Source organism: Ammodytes marinus, assembly GCF_949987685.1.
Source record: "Ammodytes marinus genome assembly, chromosome: 21".
Taxonomy (NCBI): Eukaryota; Metazoa; Chordata; class Actinopteri; order Uranoscopiformes; family Ammodytidae; genus Ammodytes; species Ammodytes marinus.
Window position 1 is genome coordinate 20,260,373 of NC_137225.1, and position 17,272 is coordinate 20,277,644.

The window sequence follows — 17,272 nt, forward strand, 5'->3', positions numbered from 1 at the left end:
CATAAGAACGAAACAAAATCCCTTGATTCAATATGTTCTATATTTATTTCTACATATGTTTTAGCCTACCGATACACATTTAAATGTATTTCCTTATTTATTTATTATTTTGTTAAACATTTTATTCTGTTTTTGTTTTGTTTATGCTGAAATACTTTACTGTACTATAATGATTTACTTTAACTTATAAATAACAGTTGTAGTTTCTTTAGTTAGGCTACTGTAAACTTATCGATCACACAAAAAACACAATGGGCGGACCGAAACATAAAATCTAGCCAATCCCTGTTGTTCAAGACTGACAGAGTCTCAGCCGATTGGCTGAAATTGCAGCCAATCGAATGTTACTATGTAGTGACATTTCCGCATCGCTAGTTTTCAACCCAACCCAATGCCGATTTATGTTAAGCCTGTGTTGTTTCAAACGAACTAATCCTGGAATAAACATATGCTCTTATATTTTATTTCTCTCCACCACCTGCTGAATGCTGTAGTGAAGTGAGATGCAGTCTATAAGGTGAGGACTGTTTACATTCATGAAAACGCCGACTGTAAATACATTATTTAGTTTAAGACAGGTGTTAAATGTACAGTAGCCTAATGTTTAAGTGGTAACGTAAGCCAATTTAAGATTACTAAAAGTCCATTGCTACATATTTAACAGTATAAACGTTTTATTTGCCTTAGTTGAAAGCAAAGTAGTATATTATTTTGTAAGTTCCTGTGTTTTTGCTTTTGCATTGTTCTTCTCACACCCATATAACTGGCTGAGTCACTGAAGTAACTCTGATTTCTCAACATGTCAGAAACCTATTCCGCCGTGCCTGGTCCTCTGATGCAAGACTGGACGACATAACAGTGCTCATCACTGGGGCCAACACTGGCATTGGCAAAGAGACAGCCAAGGACCTGGCCAAGAGAGGTTGGTGTGTCACTTTACACCTCACCATCACTTCCCTCAATTTTTTTTTTTTTTTGCTATGTCATGGTGACTTGCATATATGTTGGGCTGGGCATTATTGACCTTTTATTAATATGATGCTAATATGATACCTTATCTGCACTGATACCACAGCAACACTTATGTTCAGTGCTTCATGTGGAGGAATATGAAAATAATTATTAGACATTGAGCTATTCAGGCAATTTTTTTAGCATTTGTTTTTTGCATTGCATTATGACAGTAAACACACACATCAAAAGGAAAATACACAGATTTTTTTTTATTTATTTTGCGTTATACATCATATTACCAGAACTGTGACTTAAAAATCATGACATAGTCCAGGGGTCCCCAAACTTTTTTCACTGAGGGCCACATACAGAAAAATCTACGAAGGGCCGGGCCACTTTGCTAAAATAACACATTTATCAGGACATGTAGCTGCTCTGATGTTTAGTTTCATAGTGTCTTCGTAAATTGTAATCCTTCTTCACGGCAACACTTTCCTTGCACATTAAACAGACACATTCCCCCTCTTGTTTATATGCCAATGATACACCCAGTGTTTTCTGCCTTTGCGTCCAATGTCCAGCAGGGTGAAAATAGTATCCAGCCGAGGTCCCGACCCTCCTAGGGGGCTCCGGGGGTATGCCCCCCCGGGAGATTTTTTAAAGTTTTTAAAGCGAAATGCATGAATTTGGTGCACTTTGAGAGGGAAATTAAGAGGCTAAATCTGAAGAATTTTGTATGAAAAAAAAATGGAGACACTGTGTCAGATGAATTAGAAGCTATTGGAGAAGGACACATAGATTTTCCATAATAATTTTAATTTAAAATAAAATATTATGCAGGGTCCTCTGGGTTGGGCTTGTTGCTCATTTTCTTTTATGGGACATATTTGTCTGTAATATAATGAGTGCATTTAAATTATTTAAAAGCGCCATATTACATTATATTTTTAAAATGTGCCACGGGCCAATCAATCAGTGTTTGACACCCCTGCACTAGTGGGTTAACTAAGAAATGCAAAAAAAAATAAAAAAATAAAAATAAAAAAAATTACATTATCTTTTTAAAATCGGCCGCGGGCCAATAAAAAGCGGGCCGCGGGCCGCATTTGGCCCGCGGGCCGTAGTTTGGGGACCCCTGACATAGTCTATCCAATGAATAATGAGTTAATACGACTTTGATGTAGAATTTTTGTTGCCAACTGTGATCTTTTCTAATACATGCTCTGTATTCAAATGATTCTGGTGTTTAATTACTAGCTCTACAATGTTAGAATATGAATATTAGACAAAAATACATGTTTTGTTTTTGTTTTGTATAATTATTCACTTTCCATGCGGCTGATTAGCAAAATTCACGGACATTACTTCAAATGTTAGAGTTTTATATCTCAATTTTGATCCATAAGCCTGATGTATAAGCCTCCACAAAACCTAGTGAATAGAATATTATTTAAATGTTTAAAGGGCCTTATTGTCACGTGTTCACTTTTTGTCACGAGGGGGTGCTCTTCTTCCTCATTAAATGCATACCTGTGTGTGTGTGTGTGTGTGTGTGTGTGTGTGTGTGTGTGTGTGTGTGTGTGTGTGTGTGTGTGTGTGTGTGTGTGTGTGTGTGTGTGTGTGTGTCTGCAAGTGCGAGTGCATACACATAACCTGCATGTTCATACACACATTGCATTATTTGCATATATTGTTGTATTTCACTTTTTGTTCATTTTCTGTCCAGGGGCAAAGGTCATCATGGCGTGCCGGGACATGGAGCGTGGACAGGCCGCTTTGAAAGAAGTCATTGAAACCTCAGGCAGTGAAAACGTTGTCTGCATGAAGCTTGACTTATCGGACACCAAGTCCATTAGAGAATTTGCAGAAGCCATCAACAAAGGTTAGCCGATATAGTCCTTAAAATAAGCTATGCACGTGAAGGGTCTTAAAAGCCAAATATTTCTAAATTCTTAATGTGCTTTTTCTACAGGAGAGCCAAAACTCAACATCCTCATCAACAATGCGGGGGTGATGGTGTGTCCTTATGGGAAAACAGCAGATGGTTTTGAGATGCAGATCGGAGTCAATCACATGGGTAAATAAAGCTATGTAGTTTCTAACATGAGTAAAGGCTTTCAGTATCACCAAGAGTCTGACTGAAGTGGTGCCTAGTTTTCCAACTTTCTTTCATATATGCCACCCAAATTAGTAGAAATGTAGTGTCCTTTTCATGAAAAAATATTTATTTTCCTAGCAGAGCCTTACTTAGATTTCCGGTCATGTTGGACCATCAACCTCAGTGAATCGCTGTAGCTGAAAGGTTTTACTTTTAGTTTACTACACTTGTAGCAGACAGGTTTCCAGGTGGAAAGTATCAGAGCATTCAAAATAAATCCCATAACGCCCACTAAGAGGCACACTGAGTTTCCTTTCTCTCGCTGCATCCAATGTTACACAGAAATCTGTGACCCATCAGAATGTGTGACTAAAGAGGGCTCTGTTATTTATATTTTCATTCATTCAAGCTTTATTTAATCTTAATAAATCATTAAAAAAAGCTCTCAGTTACAATGATTTCAGGAGTATATCAACGCAGTGTCACAATGAAATGTGTAATAACTACGTTGGTCCACAGCGCAAAACATAGTAGTTTCTCAAAAATGCCCTGAAATTGTGAGATTTTTGTGTTTTTTTCCCCCTCACTATTTATTTTTTTGTGTGGTGGAAAAACTTCCTACTAAACCAATATATTTGAGCTTGAACGCAACATTGTAAATTGGGTGTAACCTTGTAAAAAAGAAAACATATCATAAAATCAGTGATTTCAATTAGCCATTTAGGACCAACCTGCTAAAATTAAAACATGTATTCGAGACATAGACTTTGCACAAAGAGAGGACTTTGTACATTTAATCCTTTCCCACTCACCGGAACACAGACCTTTATTACACTAAACTATTAAGCAGTTTATCCTTTTGCTGTTAAATATTGATTGATGTTGTTGTCATTTGCTGCACATATGTCTGATAAGACAAATAGGTCACGGAGAGAAAAACAGAGCAGGAACATTTGTCCCTGCCAAGGTTCATGGACTACAGGTTCATTATTGTGTTATTATTTTTGTTGTGATAAACTCCATCTTCTAAATATACAAGAGCCTTTTGCTAGGTTCGGGATATACAGCAGCCCCTCTGTGCTTTAAAAAAAAAATCAAGCTTGGAAATGTTAAACAGCATGTCATTTTCTCTAATATTACTTGTATTGTTACACTTGTATAATCGACACTATACTCGTACTGCTTTCTTAAACTCTTAATTTGATTATAACAGTCACTTCCTTGTTCCTCCAGGCCACTTCCTGTTGACGCATTTGTTGATCGACCTGATCAAAAGGTCGGCCCCGGCCCGGATCGTCACCGTGTCCTCCATGGCTCACGCCTGGAGCTCCATCAATCTGGAGGACATCAACAGCGAGAAGGGTTACAACAAGAACACAGCCTATTCTCAGAGCAAGCTGGCCAACGTCCTCTTCACACGCACGCTGGCTAAGAAACTAGAAGGTGTGCGTCATTTTACAACCCCTGTTTATTTGTTTATTTGACAAGGACAATGCACAGCTCATTAGCAGAACCAGACTTAGCTATGAGCTCATTTTCATCTGTAGTATTATCTCCTTCATAAGAGCACCTCCCTACCTTGAATTTGATTTTAAACAAAGGTTTGCTGAGCAACAGGAAATAACTGAGGAATAGTTAATTTGCTCATGTTGTGCATGACATATCTTGACATAACATATTTTCTTTCCTGGTCTTTCAGGCACAGGAGTAACAACGTACTCCCTTCACCCAGGAGTGGTGCAGACGGATTTGTGGCGCCATCTCAGCGGCCCACAACTGACTGTCATGAAGATGGTCAGTCCTTTCACTAAAAACTCCACACAGGGAGCTCAGACTACTATCTACTGCGCAGTGGAACCCTCACTGGAGAAGGAGAGCGGGGGATACTACAGGTACAACCAAATATATAGTGTTTGCATTATACTACAGCTCACAAACATTTACATTTTACCAATGAGAAATAATTTAGTGATTTCTAAATGTAATTTTTAGATGCAAGAAATATATACAGTATATATTTCATGTTAATCATTTTGCAACCATCAAGTTGGCACCTCTTGGAGAAAACGTAATACACAATATACTTGGAAAAATACATTTCAGCTACAAGACTATGTTAGCTGCCTAACACAAATTGTGTGTGTGTGTGTGTGTGGGGGGGGGGGGGGGGGGTGGGTTGGGATGCAGGTGTGGAGACCCAGGGGTGTCTTAAATGTATCCTCGGAGGGATAACCACTAAATCGCTATAGCGATGACGGGGAAGGGGAGAAAACAAAAAACACAACAGAACTGTAAAGGGCCACACAGGCTTCCTTTAACAAATCACACTTAAACGACCAACTAAACCACTGCTGCCAAGCAGCTGAAAACACACACAAAGAACTAAACAGAGACACTAAACCCAGAGAACACTCAGAGAGAAACTCTCCCAATCTAAGAGGGCGAGACACTGAACAGCACAGAGCACAGCACTGGGGTCTCAGGGCACATATAAACTCCTCACACCTGGGTTCAATCAGCCTATCAGTACCAAACACACCTGATTGCAGTGAGTGAATCAATCACCATTCCAAGATTCCGTGCCCTCACACAAATGTAGAAAAGCAGCCCCAGCTAATGTAAGCTAATTATAAACAGGATACAATAAGTGGCTTGTTTATTAGAATGTATTTAAAAAAACACTATTATTATGCTGAATACATATTACCTAAGAATAATTGATCACATTAAAATAAGCCTTTCCTGGTCAAACTTTTTTTTTTTTTTAAATCTACTATATTGACGTAGGCTATATAGACAGATTAACTGAACCGTAAACTCAGTAGGAGATCAATTATTTGTATACATTTGAATGTTCCTGTTCTAATGTGTCTTATGTGCCTTCAGCGACTGTGCTCCTGCAAACTGCTCGGCGGCCGGCAAAGACGACGACCTGGCGCAGAAGCTGTGGGAGTTGAGCTGTCGGATGCTGTCTGTAACGTGGGAATGACAGATTTCACATTCAATTTCTCACCACACAGACTGTTGACATTCTGGTAACACTTTATAATAACTATCCATTGTAACTCGTTAATAGATCATTAGTAAACTCTTAATTAATGATTTGTTAAGTGTTTGTTACCAGTTTGTTAAGGATTTATAACAATGGTAGATAGTTAATAGCTTAATAATTGAATCAGTTCATCTGGGAGGTAATCCGAGATACCGACGAGGCTGAAATAGGCTATAGACTATACACAGTGCATGGGCAACTGAGGGCGGCCCCATTTTCATATATTTTTAAATAAACTCAATACACACTGTGCATGCCATGTACTTGAACGTGACGTGATCAATTAATCTCGGATTACCTCCCAGGTGAACTGATTCAATTATTAAGATATTAACTATCTACCATTGTTATAAATCCTTAACAAACTGCTAACAAACACTTAACAAATCATTAATAAATCATTAACTAAGAGTTTACTAATGATCTATTAACGAGTTACAACAGATAGTTATTATAAAGTGTTACCGACATTCTTTACTAGTTGATGCAAAACATCTAATTTCACTAACACCTCCTGCCAATAAATCACCTGCATCTTAATCATGAGTTATCATGGTGCTATTTATATTAATACTATTATACAAAATATTATATTTGTAATGTGAATTTTCTGATTTACAGAAAATACAACAATATTTTTCTAGATTTCTAGTGGATACTTGGTTATAATTGTAGGCTATAACAATTTCAAAGAAAAACCTATATTTATGAGTCGTACTACAGAATTTGTCGCAAATGTTTTTCTGTACTTGTATGTTCACATTAAAACCCAGCACTGCACTTCATCCCTTTGTCTTTGTCTGTTCTGTACCTGAGAGCATGCTTTATACTTCAACTATTCGCACAGCACATTCTTGGGCCCAACAACATACTTATTCACAATGGCATTATAAATATATCAGGAATTTTTAATGTGATGTATTCCTCTATCTCTCCTCCACATATTTGTGTTATTAGTTATTGAACTAGGCAAGTTTCTCTGTGATTTAGGTCAAATAGATAATTTATTTTATAACTAAAAACAGTATTGCACTCATATAACTTCTGTTGTGTTGACACACTTATATAGAAAGTAATAAAGACAACCACAGTTAATAACTTTAAAGCCACTGTATGACCTCCGTGTGGCTGCAGGGCATTGATAAAGGCAATAAAACCATATCTTTGTATGTTCCTATGATATTTGGAGTTATAAGTTGCACAATATCTCCAAAAGTAACTTTACATTTGTTATATATTCTTAGCCATCAATGCATTGTATGTGAACAGCAGAGAGTCTGTTGGATGTTGAAAAGACATCTGAAGATGGTTTTTCTGCCACTTTGTCAAGACGTTGTTTGAGTGCATCCTTTAACATCTACTTTGACCTCATTGTATCTCATTAAAACACAAATCTAAGGGATGTAAAGTAGGGCCATGCTCAACTTGACATGTGTGCAATGCATTGTTGAATCATGATGACTCAACCTATATCCAACAAGTGTTGTGAATTATTATTTTCAGATGAATCAAGTTGTGAGACTTTGGTTAAAAGCATTACCCATAAGAATATGTTTCCTTGATTTATAGCTTGAGTAGTTGTGGTATAACTTGGATAAACAACTATACAAGACCTAGAGCCACCCCATTCTTTGATAGTGTATTATGTGCTTATTAAACTTGGTCTAATTATTTGCAAGGCGCCATAAATGTGTGCACTGAAGTCCTTCATCTCCATGGCCACCAACCCAATTAATCATTAATGTTTAATAAAGAATAGAAGCTGGCTATAAGACTGAACCGCATGATACCATCACTAAGGGAAAACCTAATGGATGTAAGGATGCACTGGTGCACGTACAAACCTGGACTAATTACACAGTTTTGTAGAACGCAAAACGCATTTGTTTCTGGATGTGATATTGCCTGGAAGAAAGTGATGTGGACAACCCATTGCAGTAAAGATTTTTGATTTATTTTTGATATGTGTGTGATGTGATGTTCAGTCACAATGGGAGAAGCTGAAGACAGTATTGCCGTAGTGGGAATTGGATGCAATTTTCCAGGAGGTAAGCTATACAACTTTGGGAACCTTTACTTTAGTTTTAGTTTGATTCATTATTTGTGTGCGTTTCTTATTTTTTTATTTTTTTACAATTGTCAATTACAGATGTATCTTCTCTCACAATGTGTTTTCAGATAAATTAACAATACCTCTGAATGTAGCAATAGTAAAATGAAAAAATAAAAATAAAATACACACTGGATTACTTGATCATTGTTCAATCAGCTCCGAATTTAACACATGTACACTTGAGATAAAATACTTCTTAATGACCATGGGGATTGGCAAAATAAATCCGTAGTTATTTTCAAATAAATCTGTGGAATAATTTTATTTGGTTCAAACAAGCTGTGTATTTCATTAAAAAAAAACTAATTTTACCCTTTTAACATTAAGGTTAAGGAAATCATGTGGTTATAAAAAACTTCATAAAAACATTGTGTCTTTTTATAGTAGCATGGGATGACCTTTTAAGTGTATTTTTCTAAATAGGGGAAGGGCTTGACAATTTCTGGAAGGTTCTGGTGGAGGGAAGAAACTGCTCCGTGCCAATTCCCAAAGAGAGATTTGACTTAGCCAGCTGGTATGACCCTGATGACAACAAAGCGGGAAAATCCCGCACGGCCAAGGCTGCACTAATTGACGGGTATGGCCTTAAAACCTTATCATATGACCTTTAGAAAGGCCTACTTTTGTGTTTTGTAAATATGTGTTCATAGATATGTCTTTAGTCTCTGTTGCCATTTTTTTTTTTTTTTTTTTTTTTTTTTACTATTTATTTATTTACTATTCTTTGTGGCACTTACTTTTCGATTGTCTTTAAATCAAAACTTAATTGTGTCAAATATACTAGATATAAATGTTGATGTATTCTCTTATCATTTCCCCTTGTAACTTGGTTATGATGTCACTGATTTTAGTTTATGGTGTGAGATGTATACAGTATGAGCTGGAATATGGCACGTGTTTGACTTGCCTTGAGAAAGTGCAGTAAAAAGTAGAGTTAACGTTTTAAATATGTGTTCTCAATCATAACATTTTACCTAATGGTTCTGAATGTTCTCAGGTTCAATGCATTTGACCACAAGTTTTTCGGCATAAGTGACAGTGAAGTGGAACAAATGGACCCTCAACAAAAACAGCTCCTTCAGTGCGTCTACAGGGCTTTAGAGGACGCTGGAATTCCTATGGAGAAGGCCAGTGGGACCAGGACAGGGGTGTTTTTTGGTAAATTGGAAAAATGTGTTGCCAGTGACTGGCTTTTAAGTTTTGTGTAGTATAAGGACTTTCTGCTGTATCAAATTTGTACTTGTAATTTAAATTTTCATCTGTTTTTCACTACTGTTCCTTGAATCATCAAACTCTGAATCATCTTCATGGACTAACTATTGGGTTATTTTGTTTGATTATAGGCTTAATGAACAGAGATTATGAGACAAATGCTGCACATGTGCACCCAAGTGTGATCAACCACTGGACCGGCACAGGACTCGCCATGAGTATAGCAGCAAACAGAGTCTCTTACATCTTCAACTTTACTGGGCCCTCACTTTCCATAGACTGTGCATGCTCATCATCTCTCGTGGCTCTTCATCTTGCCTGTCAATCCATTAAACAAGGTCTGTACATGTCTTAACTAAAGTTAGACACTTTTCAGGGCAATCTATGAGCTAACTCTGATGGAAAGCCATGCCTGACAATTGACAAAGGTTTTTCAAGTATTACTATGTGGGTTAATGAAATACGTTTTATCTTATCAGGTGATTGTGAAATGGCTCTGTGTGGCGGAGTCAACTGTATCATAGAGCCCAGAGTGTTTGTTGCTCTCAGCAAGGCCAAGATGATCTCACTCGAAGGGACCAGCAAACCTTTCTCCAGCAGAGCGGATGGTTATGGTAGAGGGGAGGGCTGCGGTGTAGTTCTCCTCAAGCCACTGAGAAAGGTCAGAATATGTTCTCTTTATAAACTGGGTCAGACAAAATCAGATATTAAAACAATATCAATTAATCATTAACTGAATTACTATAACCAAGCAATGTGTTTCTTCTAAACACTAACCAGTCTGACCAGTTGTCATAAATGTTATATTAGTCACCAACTTCCTTGTTCCTGTTAGCCCTGTTGCTCTTTAGTAATGCTTTACAACACCACACAACTTGGGCTTGGACTACATATAAAAGTATTCACTTTCTGCGTCATTGTATACCAATATGACACACTTAACAATGTCACAATAATTATACTGATTGTTTCATTTTATCTTTGTTGGTGCCTTGCAGGCTATACAAGACCATGATCATATCTGGGGAATCATCTCAAAAACAGCTGTCAACCAAGATGGACACTCAGTCTCTCCCATTACAAAACCCTCTATGACACAACAAGAGGAACTTCTGCGCAGAGTCTACTCAGATTCTGACCGTGCAAATGTCCAGTACATAGAGGCACATGGGACTGGTACCCCAGTTGGAGACCCAACAGAGGCAGAAAGCATCTCAAACGCCATTGCTAAAGCCAGACCTCCTGGTTCAATGGCGCTGCGGATTGGCTCGGTGAAGGGAAACATTGGACATACAGAATCTGCTGCAGGAGTGGCCGGACTCATTAAGGTTCTCCTGATGATGAAGCATGAGATCATTGTTCCTTCAGTTTTCTACTCTGAAGAGACTGCCAGTGTAAATGCCAAAGTCCTGAACATTAAAATACCCAAAGAAGTAGAAAAATGGGAAGCCTCCGGTGCAAGAATTGCAGGAGTGAACAACTTTGGCTTTGGGGGTACGAATGCACACGCAATTGTCAAGCAGCACAAACAGTCACAAATTGAACAAAAGAATAATCGTCAGGCAAAGTATTTTGTCATGTCAGCAAATTCACACAAATCTCTTACTCTAATGATGGAAGACACAATGAAACAGCTAGAAGCAGATAGTAAAGTTGATCTAGATTCTCTTTGTTACACATCAGCTTGTAGAAGGAGCCATCTAAAACTTAAATACAGAAAAGCCGTCTTGGCTGCCTCTGTAGATGATCTTAAGGAGGAGTTTAGAGCAACTGTAAGCAAAACGATTAGCCCATCCTACTCAGATCCAAGATTAGTATTTGTCTTTTGTGGAAATGGCGTCACTTACCACGGCATGTGCAGAAACCTACTGAAACACAAGCCTGTATTTAGGAAGAAGATCAAAGAGATTTCACAACTTTTCAAAAGATTGAGTGTGCTGAACATTTTAGACAGACTTAAGAGTGAGTGTGGGGGTAGTGACTTCACAAATCCAGATGTTATCCAACCACTCCTCTTTGCTATCCAAGTTGGCATTACCACCCTATTCAGACACTGGGGTGTCAAGCCTGATGCAATACTTGGACACTCTGTTGGTGAGGTTGCAGCTGCTCACTGTTCTGGCCTCTTGTCTCTTGAGGACGCAGTAAAAGTGATCTACTTCCGCTGCACTCTCCAGAGCAAAGTCACTGGGGGGAAGATGCTTGTGATCAGCAACATGGCAGTAGAAGAGGCAACTGCTAATCTGCCGCGTTATTCAGGTAGAATTTGCCTTGCTGCTGTGAACAGCCCACAGTCCTGCACGTTCTCAGGTGATGCAGATGCAATTGAGAGCCTCTATAAGGAGCTTAGCACTTCAGCCAACAGTCAGAATCTGTTCCTTCGTGTACTGGATGTTCCTGTTGCTTACCACAGCCACATGATGGATCCAATTCTGACAGAAGTCAAGGAGGCAATTGGCTCCCTACAGGTGAATGATCTTGACACAGAGTTGTTCTCGACAGTGACAGGAGAGGAAGTCCAACAGGGAGATTTCTCCCAAGGGGAATACTGGGCCAGAAACATTCGTGAACCAGTAGCTTTTGAGCAGGGGGTGAGGGCAGCAACTAAAGGAAAGAAGAATACAGTCTTTGTGGAGATAGGGCCAAGAAGGGCACTACAGAGAAACATAATGGAATCTCTGGGTAATGACACAGCTATTATTGCATCAGTGCACCCAGAGAAAGATCATGAAACAATGTATGTTGTTTCTAAGCTTTTCGAACTGGGGGTCAATGTAAATTGGAATACCTTTTACAAAGGATATGAGACAATGCCACTGTCGTTTCCGAAATACCAGTTCGATTGCTCAGACAGAGATGTTATCATTGGAGCAGCACAGAAAAGTACAGCAAGTAATCATCCCGTGCTCTGTCAGACAGGCAGTGAAAGCAACATTTTCAGCTGTGATCTGATGTCTGACTCTTGTTTCTACCTGAAAGAGCACAAGCACAACAATGTACCCATTATCCCGGGTGCCTTCTATGCTGAGTTGGGTTTAGCAGCTTTCATGGCCGGTGCCAAACCAAAAGTACCGCTTAGCTCACTACAGCTCAGTGTCAATTTTCACAATCCGTTTGTTTTAACCAAGAATACACCTGAAATGAAGGTGCAACTAGAACAAAAAGAGACAGAAACTACATTCATGGTACGCTCAACATCCGCAACATTTGCATCAGGCTCAGTCGTTTCAAAGAAAGAGAGGCTGATTGAGGAGCAGAGCATTGCACTAAGCTCAATCTTCAAAAGATGCAATTCTGCAATAAGCTCCCAGGACTTCTATGGTTATCTCTCGCAGGGAGGCTTTCAGTATGGAGAAGTCTTCCAGAATAAGGGGGATGTGCACTATGGAGAAGATCTTAGGGAGGCTGTTGCAGTTGTCACAGTACCTGAAGAGCTGCAGTCCCAGTTGCATGACTACTGCATTCATCCTGTTTTGCTAGATTTTCTGATGCAGCTTCTTCCAGTTACAGTAAAGCACATTTTTGCTGGTAGACCAGGATTTCCTACCAACATAGGAAGCTTGACAGTGTTTGAACCCTTGCAAGATGAGATGATTGTCTATCTGAGAGCAATGGATGTGGGCGTTGATCAGTTTGAGGTTTGTGGGTGCTTTGCAGATAAAGATGGAAGAGTGTTGGTTGAGGTTAAGCACATCATAATCAAGTACCTTGGAAGTCACTCTCATGTGGTTGAGAAGTATTTCTACCATAACGCCTTCAGTGTCATCCCTGATGGCATTGAATCTGCCCCTCCTCCTAAGGCGTTGGTCTTCTGTGACCGTTTAGGGATCTCTAAAGGCCTGCAACAATATTTGGACTCAGGTTCTAGGTATGTTTCATTTGCACATGCAGAAGATATCTTGAGCCATGAGTTTCCTTCACTCTTGGCAAATCTCAACATAATCGATATTGAGAAAAACTTTGATGAGGTCTTATTTTTGTGGGGCAAAGAGAACCTTACTTCCTTAGCAGCTGATGTTGTCCTGCAGAATTTGGCAAGCTGCTGTGAGATTTTCCGTCAAATAGTCCTTGAGCTACAGCGAATACACTTCCCCAACTCCATCAGAGCAGTCACCTACTGTTCATCTGAACTCACAGTAGACCACATAAGTGAAGGGTTTGCTCTCGCTGGCATGACAAGATCATTTGCTGCAGAGATACCAGATCTTTTTTTTCAGCTGATTGATATAAAGACTATCTCTGCTAAGGACATTGCGGCTCTGTCTGAGGTCCTTAGATCGTGTCCTTGCAGTAAGTACCCAGAGTTAGTTGTAAAAGATGGGTTGATTCTGAAACCTTCCATTGTCCGGACACCACCTGAAATCACTAACAGTTCAGCGGGCAGTTTCACCAAAACAATATATGATACCTACATCCTTCAGACAGCTGACACACATAAGATGACTCAACTAAGTGCCATTCACGTTGAGAAGGAGGCCCAGCCACTTGGCGATACATCAGTTGAAATTCTTTCTGCTAAGATATGTGTTCATTCAAGTGATTACTTCCCTGTCAGTGCTTCACATCTGAATTTTGGGCGGACACTATACTGGAACCAACACTCATCACAGAACCACAAGCTATTAGCTCTTGATTTCAGTGGTACTATTACAGCCGTCGGAAAAGATGTCAAAAAATGTAAAGTCGGAGACCACGTTGCTTGCTGTTATCCAGTGGTGGCAGCAAGTAAGGCCAGAGTCCCAGAGGGTGTGTGCTACAACACCAAGCAGTTCCCATTCTTTCAAAAAACACCCTGTGTATCCTACGTTGTGCTGGCATGGGAGATCCTGCATCAAGCCTTGCCCAGAGCCAAACACAGTCTAGGAATCATATCCTCTGTCCCTGATTCTGCTCTGATGAAAGTCTTGGCACTCACTTCTCAAAAGTCAGGTTGGAATGTGATTGTCGGCACTTTTGGCTCTTTTGAAGATTTCAATCAAATGGATGCATTTGTCATCCTGCCTCCTTTTGATGAATCTGTCATTGCTAACATTTGCAACTTTCCAGGTGTCCAACATGTTGTCTTCATCTGTGAAACTCAGATGCAGTGTTTGCTTGCTCAGGATGTTTTCCAAAGTATAAAGGAAAGTGTTCATGTGCAGACAATTCATATGCCAGTCATTTTGCAAAAGGGATCATTAAGTGCCAAAAGGCCACACATTTATCACTGGCTGAAGTCCTTGGGGTTGAGCAGGAAATTTGTTCTTGAAAGCTTTACATTTCAGAGTGTGAAATCTGAAAGCATAAAGAAGAGCCTTAGCTCAGAAACCCCACAATCATACTTCAACTCAAAAAGGCTGGCTGTTGTTGATCTGGAAGAAGATGTTAGTAGTACAACATCGGACATTCCAATGCTGCCAATTAAAAAACAGCTTTTCCGAAAGAGGGCAGTGTACATAGTGACAGGTGGCCTTTCTGGGCTGGGCTTTGAAACTGTCAAGTTCATCTCGCAAAGAGGGGGTGAGTATATTGTCATCCTCTCCAGGAGCAAGCCCACACTAAATGTGCAGCAAGAAATACATAATGTTAAGAAACAGTGTAGAAACTGCATTATAACCATAGAGTGTGACATATCTGTGTCTGAGCATGTGCACAAGATAATCGGTGTAATCTGCAAGACATTCCCTGGTTGTCCAATAAGAGGAGTGTTTCACAGTGCAGTTGTCCTTCATGATGGGCTGATTGAGACCCTTGACAGATCTCTTTATGAGAAAGTTCTCAAACCGAAAGTCAATGGGGCACTAAATTTGCACCATGCAACACAGCACTGTCAGTTGGATTACTTTGTGTGTTACTCCTCCATCTCAGCTTTTCTGGGAAATGCCTCACAAACAAACTATGCAGCAGCCAACACATTCCTTGACATGTTTTGTCATTATCGGCGCAAACTTGGGCTGCCTGGACAGTCAATCAACTGGGGAGCTCTAAACCTAGGTCTGCTCCTGAACAAGGAACACTTCCAGAGGTTCCTGGAGGCAAAGGGAATGATGGTGTTGGATGTGGCTGAGATTCATAAAAGCCTGGAGCAATGCCTTGTGCTCAATCGACCACAACAAGCTGTTTGCAGGTTTCACTTCAGAAACATCAGGTACAACATCCTTTCTCAAAATGCGGCCTTGACCAATCGCCTATCCACATTGGTAGAGGAAGCTTTCCAAAAGTCCAAAGAGGCAGATTCTCAAACTAAAACTCAATCTGTCTCGCCAAGAGAGTATGTTATCTCTCTGCTTTGTGAGACCACTGAAATGGATAAAAGTGAGCTGAAAGATGATTCATCTCTCTTGTCGTTAGGCATTGACTCCATGCAGGCCATGACTCTGCAGAATGTCATCTTTCAGGGGAGGGGTGTGAATGTGCCTTTGGTGAAACTGTTGGATCCCAATGCCACAATGTCAACAGTAGTAGCTTTACTGAGTGAAAAAGGTCAAAGTGAAAATGTCAGTAATGGCACAGAGTCTTTTCCAGGCAAAGAGATGGATGATGTTTCAACCAGATTGTAAAAATGAGAAATGCAGAAATGTGAAGGTATACTGTATATCTCATTGGCTTGAATAGAGAAATGCAGTTGTACAACCGTATTCTTGTGTCAATGTCACATATTCATACTGTATTTTGCCTATTTTGCATTGCATTGAATTTATTTTCAAATATGTTGGTTCAGTTAAATGTTACTTTGCATTGCATAACCATAACCATTTTGAGAAATGCTAAATTGTCAATTCATATTTTGTATCAGTTTACTCATTCTATGTATTGATATGTCAATGATAAAAACAGTCAGCATTACAAAAATACACAGGTTGTTATGACTTTAACAGTGACTCAATTATTTAATTAAGTAAATATTTTTGTTAATTTTTTACAAATGTAAAATGTTTAAGCTTGTCTTTAATTTTTTGAGTCTGTAACAGGATGCAGTCCACATAAAAATGTCAACTTACTTTTATTTTTGTTTGAAATGTACTCAACTCTTAAAGGTCATCGTCACTTTTTATCTCTGCACCCAATTGATTATCCCCTTTTATGATGATCATGGAACAAAGCATGTGATACAGTAAACTGGCATATCCCATAAATGATCAATTGGGCATGCATGAATATGATGAGACTCTTTGAGGCAGTTTGAATCACAAATTTATTACATCATGTGGACAAGGAAGTTTTTCTCGAGGACATTGCCACCATGAGGACATAAATGACATTCATAAAAATAAAAACATATTGAGAAATGTGAAACCAATGTATTGTTACATCTTGTCATGGTAACATGTCTGTTATTTAAATATATTTATGACACAATAAAACAATCTGTCAATGTCTCTTTACACTTGATAAAGTTGGTTTATTTACAAATGTTCACTCATATTTAGTCAAAATTGCATAAAATAACATCTCCCCATTTTAACATTTTGTCTTAATACATGATTAAGCTTATCTTTTTATGTAAAACTATGATGCGCTGACTAAGAACACTTTTTTCTCAACATACACAGGATATGTCACCATACAGTAGTTCACTGACAAGTATTGTACAAATCTTTTGCAGAGAATGTGTCAGCAACATAAATATCCATATAAGAAAAATAAGGTAACACAGTATTGAATTAACAAATGTGTGACTGAGCTAAGATGTCAGTAGTAAAACAACTTCAACTTTTGCAAAAAAAAAAAAATGACAGCTAAAATAACCATACCATAGCATTGAGACAGAAATAGCCATGACAAATAAGGAATTCAACATATTTGAATGCATTTACAAAACCTTTCTTACTCATCATTGTATTCTTTGATCAAGTATATGAAA

General features: G+C 38.9%; 2 protein-coding genes across 2 annotated transcripts; both read left to right on the top strand.

Annotated features, from left to right (window-relative positions):
* The first annotated feature begins 386 nt into the window (after positions 1 to 386).
* rdh12l (retinol dehydrogenase 12, like) lies at positions 387 to 6,889 on the top strand. Its single transcript, XM_080050415.1, has 7 exons — positions 387 to 517; positions 807 to 922; positions 2,681 to 2,836; positions 2,927 to 3,031; positions 4,286 to 4,495; positions 4,752 to 4,944; positions 5,939 to 6,889. Exons 1-7 carry the CDS (start codon positions 504 to 506, stop codon positions 6,039 to 6,041), a joined length of 897 nt encoding a protein of 298 aa, XP_079906541.1. The 5' UTR covers positions 387 to 503; the 3' UTR covers positions 6,042 to 6,889.
* Positions 6,890 to 8,094: 1,205 nt separating this feature from the next.
* On the top strand, positions 8,095 to 15,968 carry LOC307267699 (phthioceranic/hydroxyphthioceranic acid synthase-like; the record flags this gene model as incomplete). The annotated part of the gene is made up of 6 exons (XM_080050081.1): positions 8,095 to 8,152; positions 8,641 to 8,794; positions 9,215 to 9,375; positions 9,561 to 9,767; positions 9,909 to 10,090; positions 10,428 to 15,968. 6 exons carry the CDS (start codon positions 8,095 to 8,097, stop codon positions 15,966 to 15,968), a joined length of 6,303 nt encoding a protein of 2,100 aa, XP_079906207.1.
* Between the last annotated feature and the right edge of the window lie 1,304 nt (positions 15,969 to 17,272).

What these genes read in the sequence shown, in the direction of transcription:
- rdh12l (XM_080050415.1), top strand. An exon ending in GATCGGAGTCAATCACATGG is followed by an intron (nt 3,032 to 4,285) that starts GTAAATAAAGCT and finishes TTGTTCCTCCAG; the next exon opens with GCCACTTCCTGTTGACGCAT. An exon ending in GCTGGCTAAGAAACTAGAAG is followed by an intron (nt 4,496 to 4,751) that starts GTGTGCGTCATT and finishes CTGGTCTTTCAG; the next exon opens with GCACAGGAGTAACAACGTAC.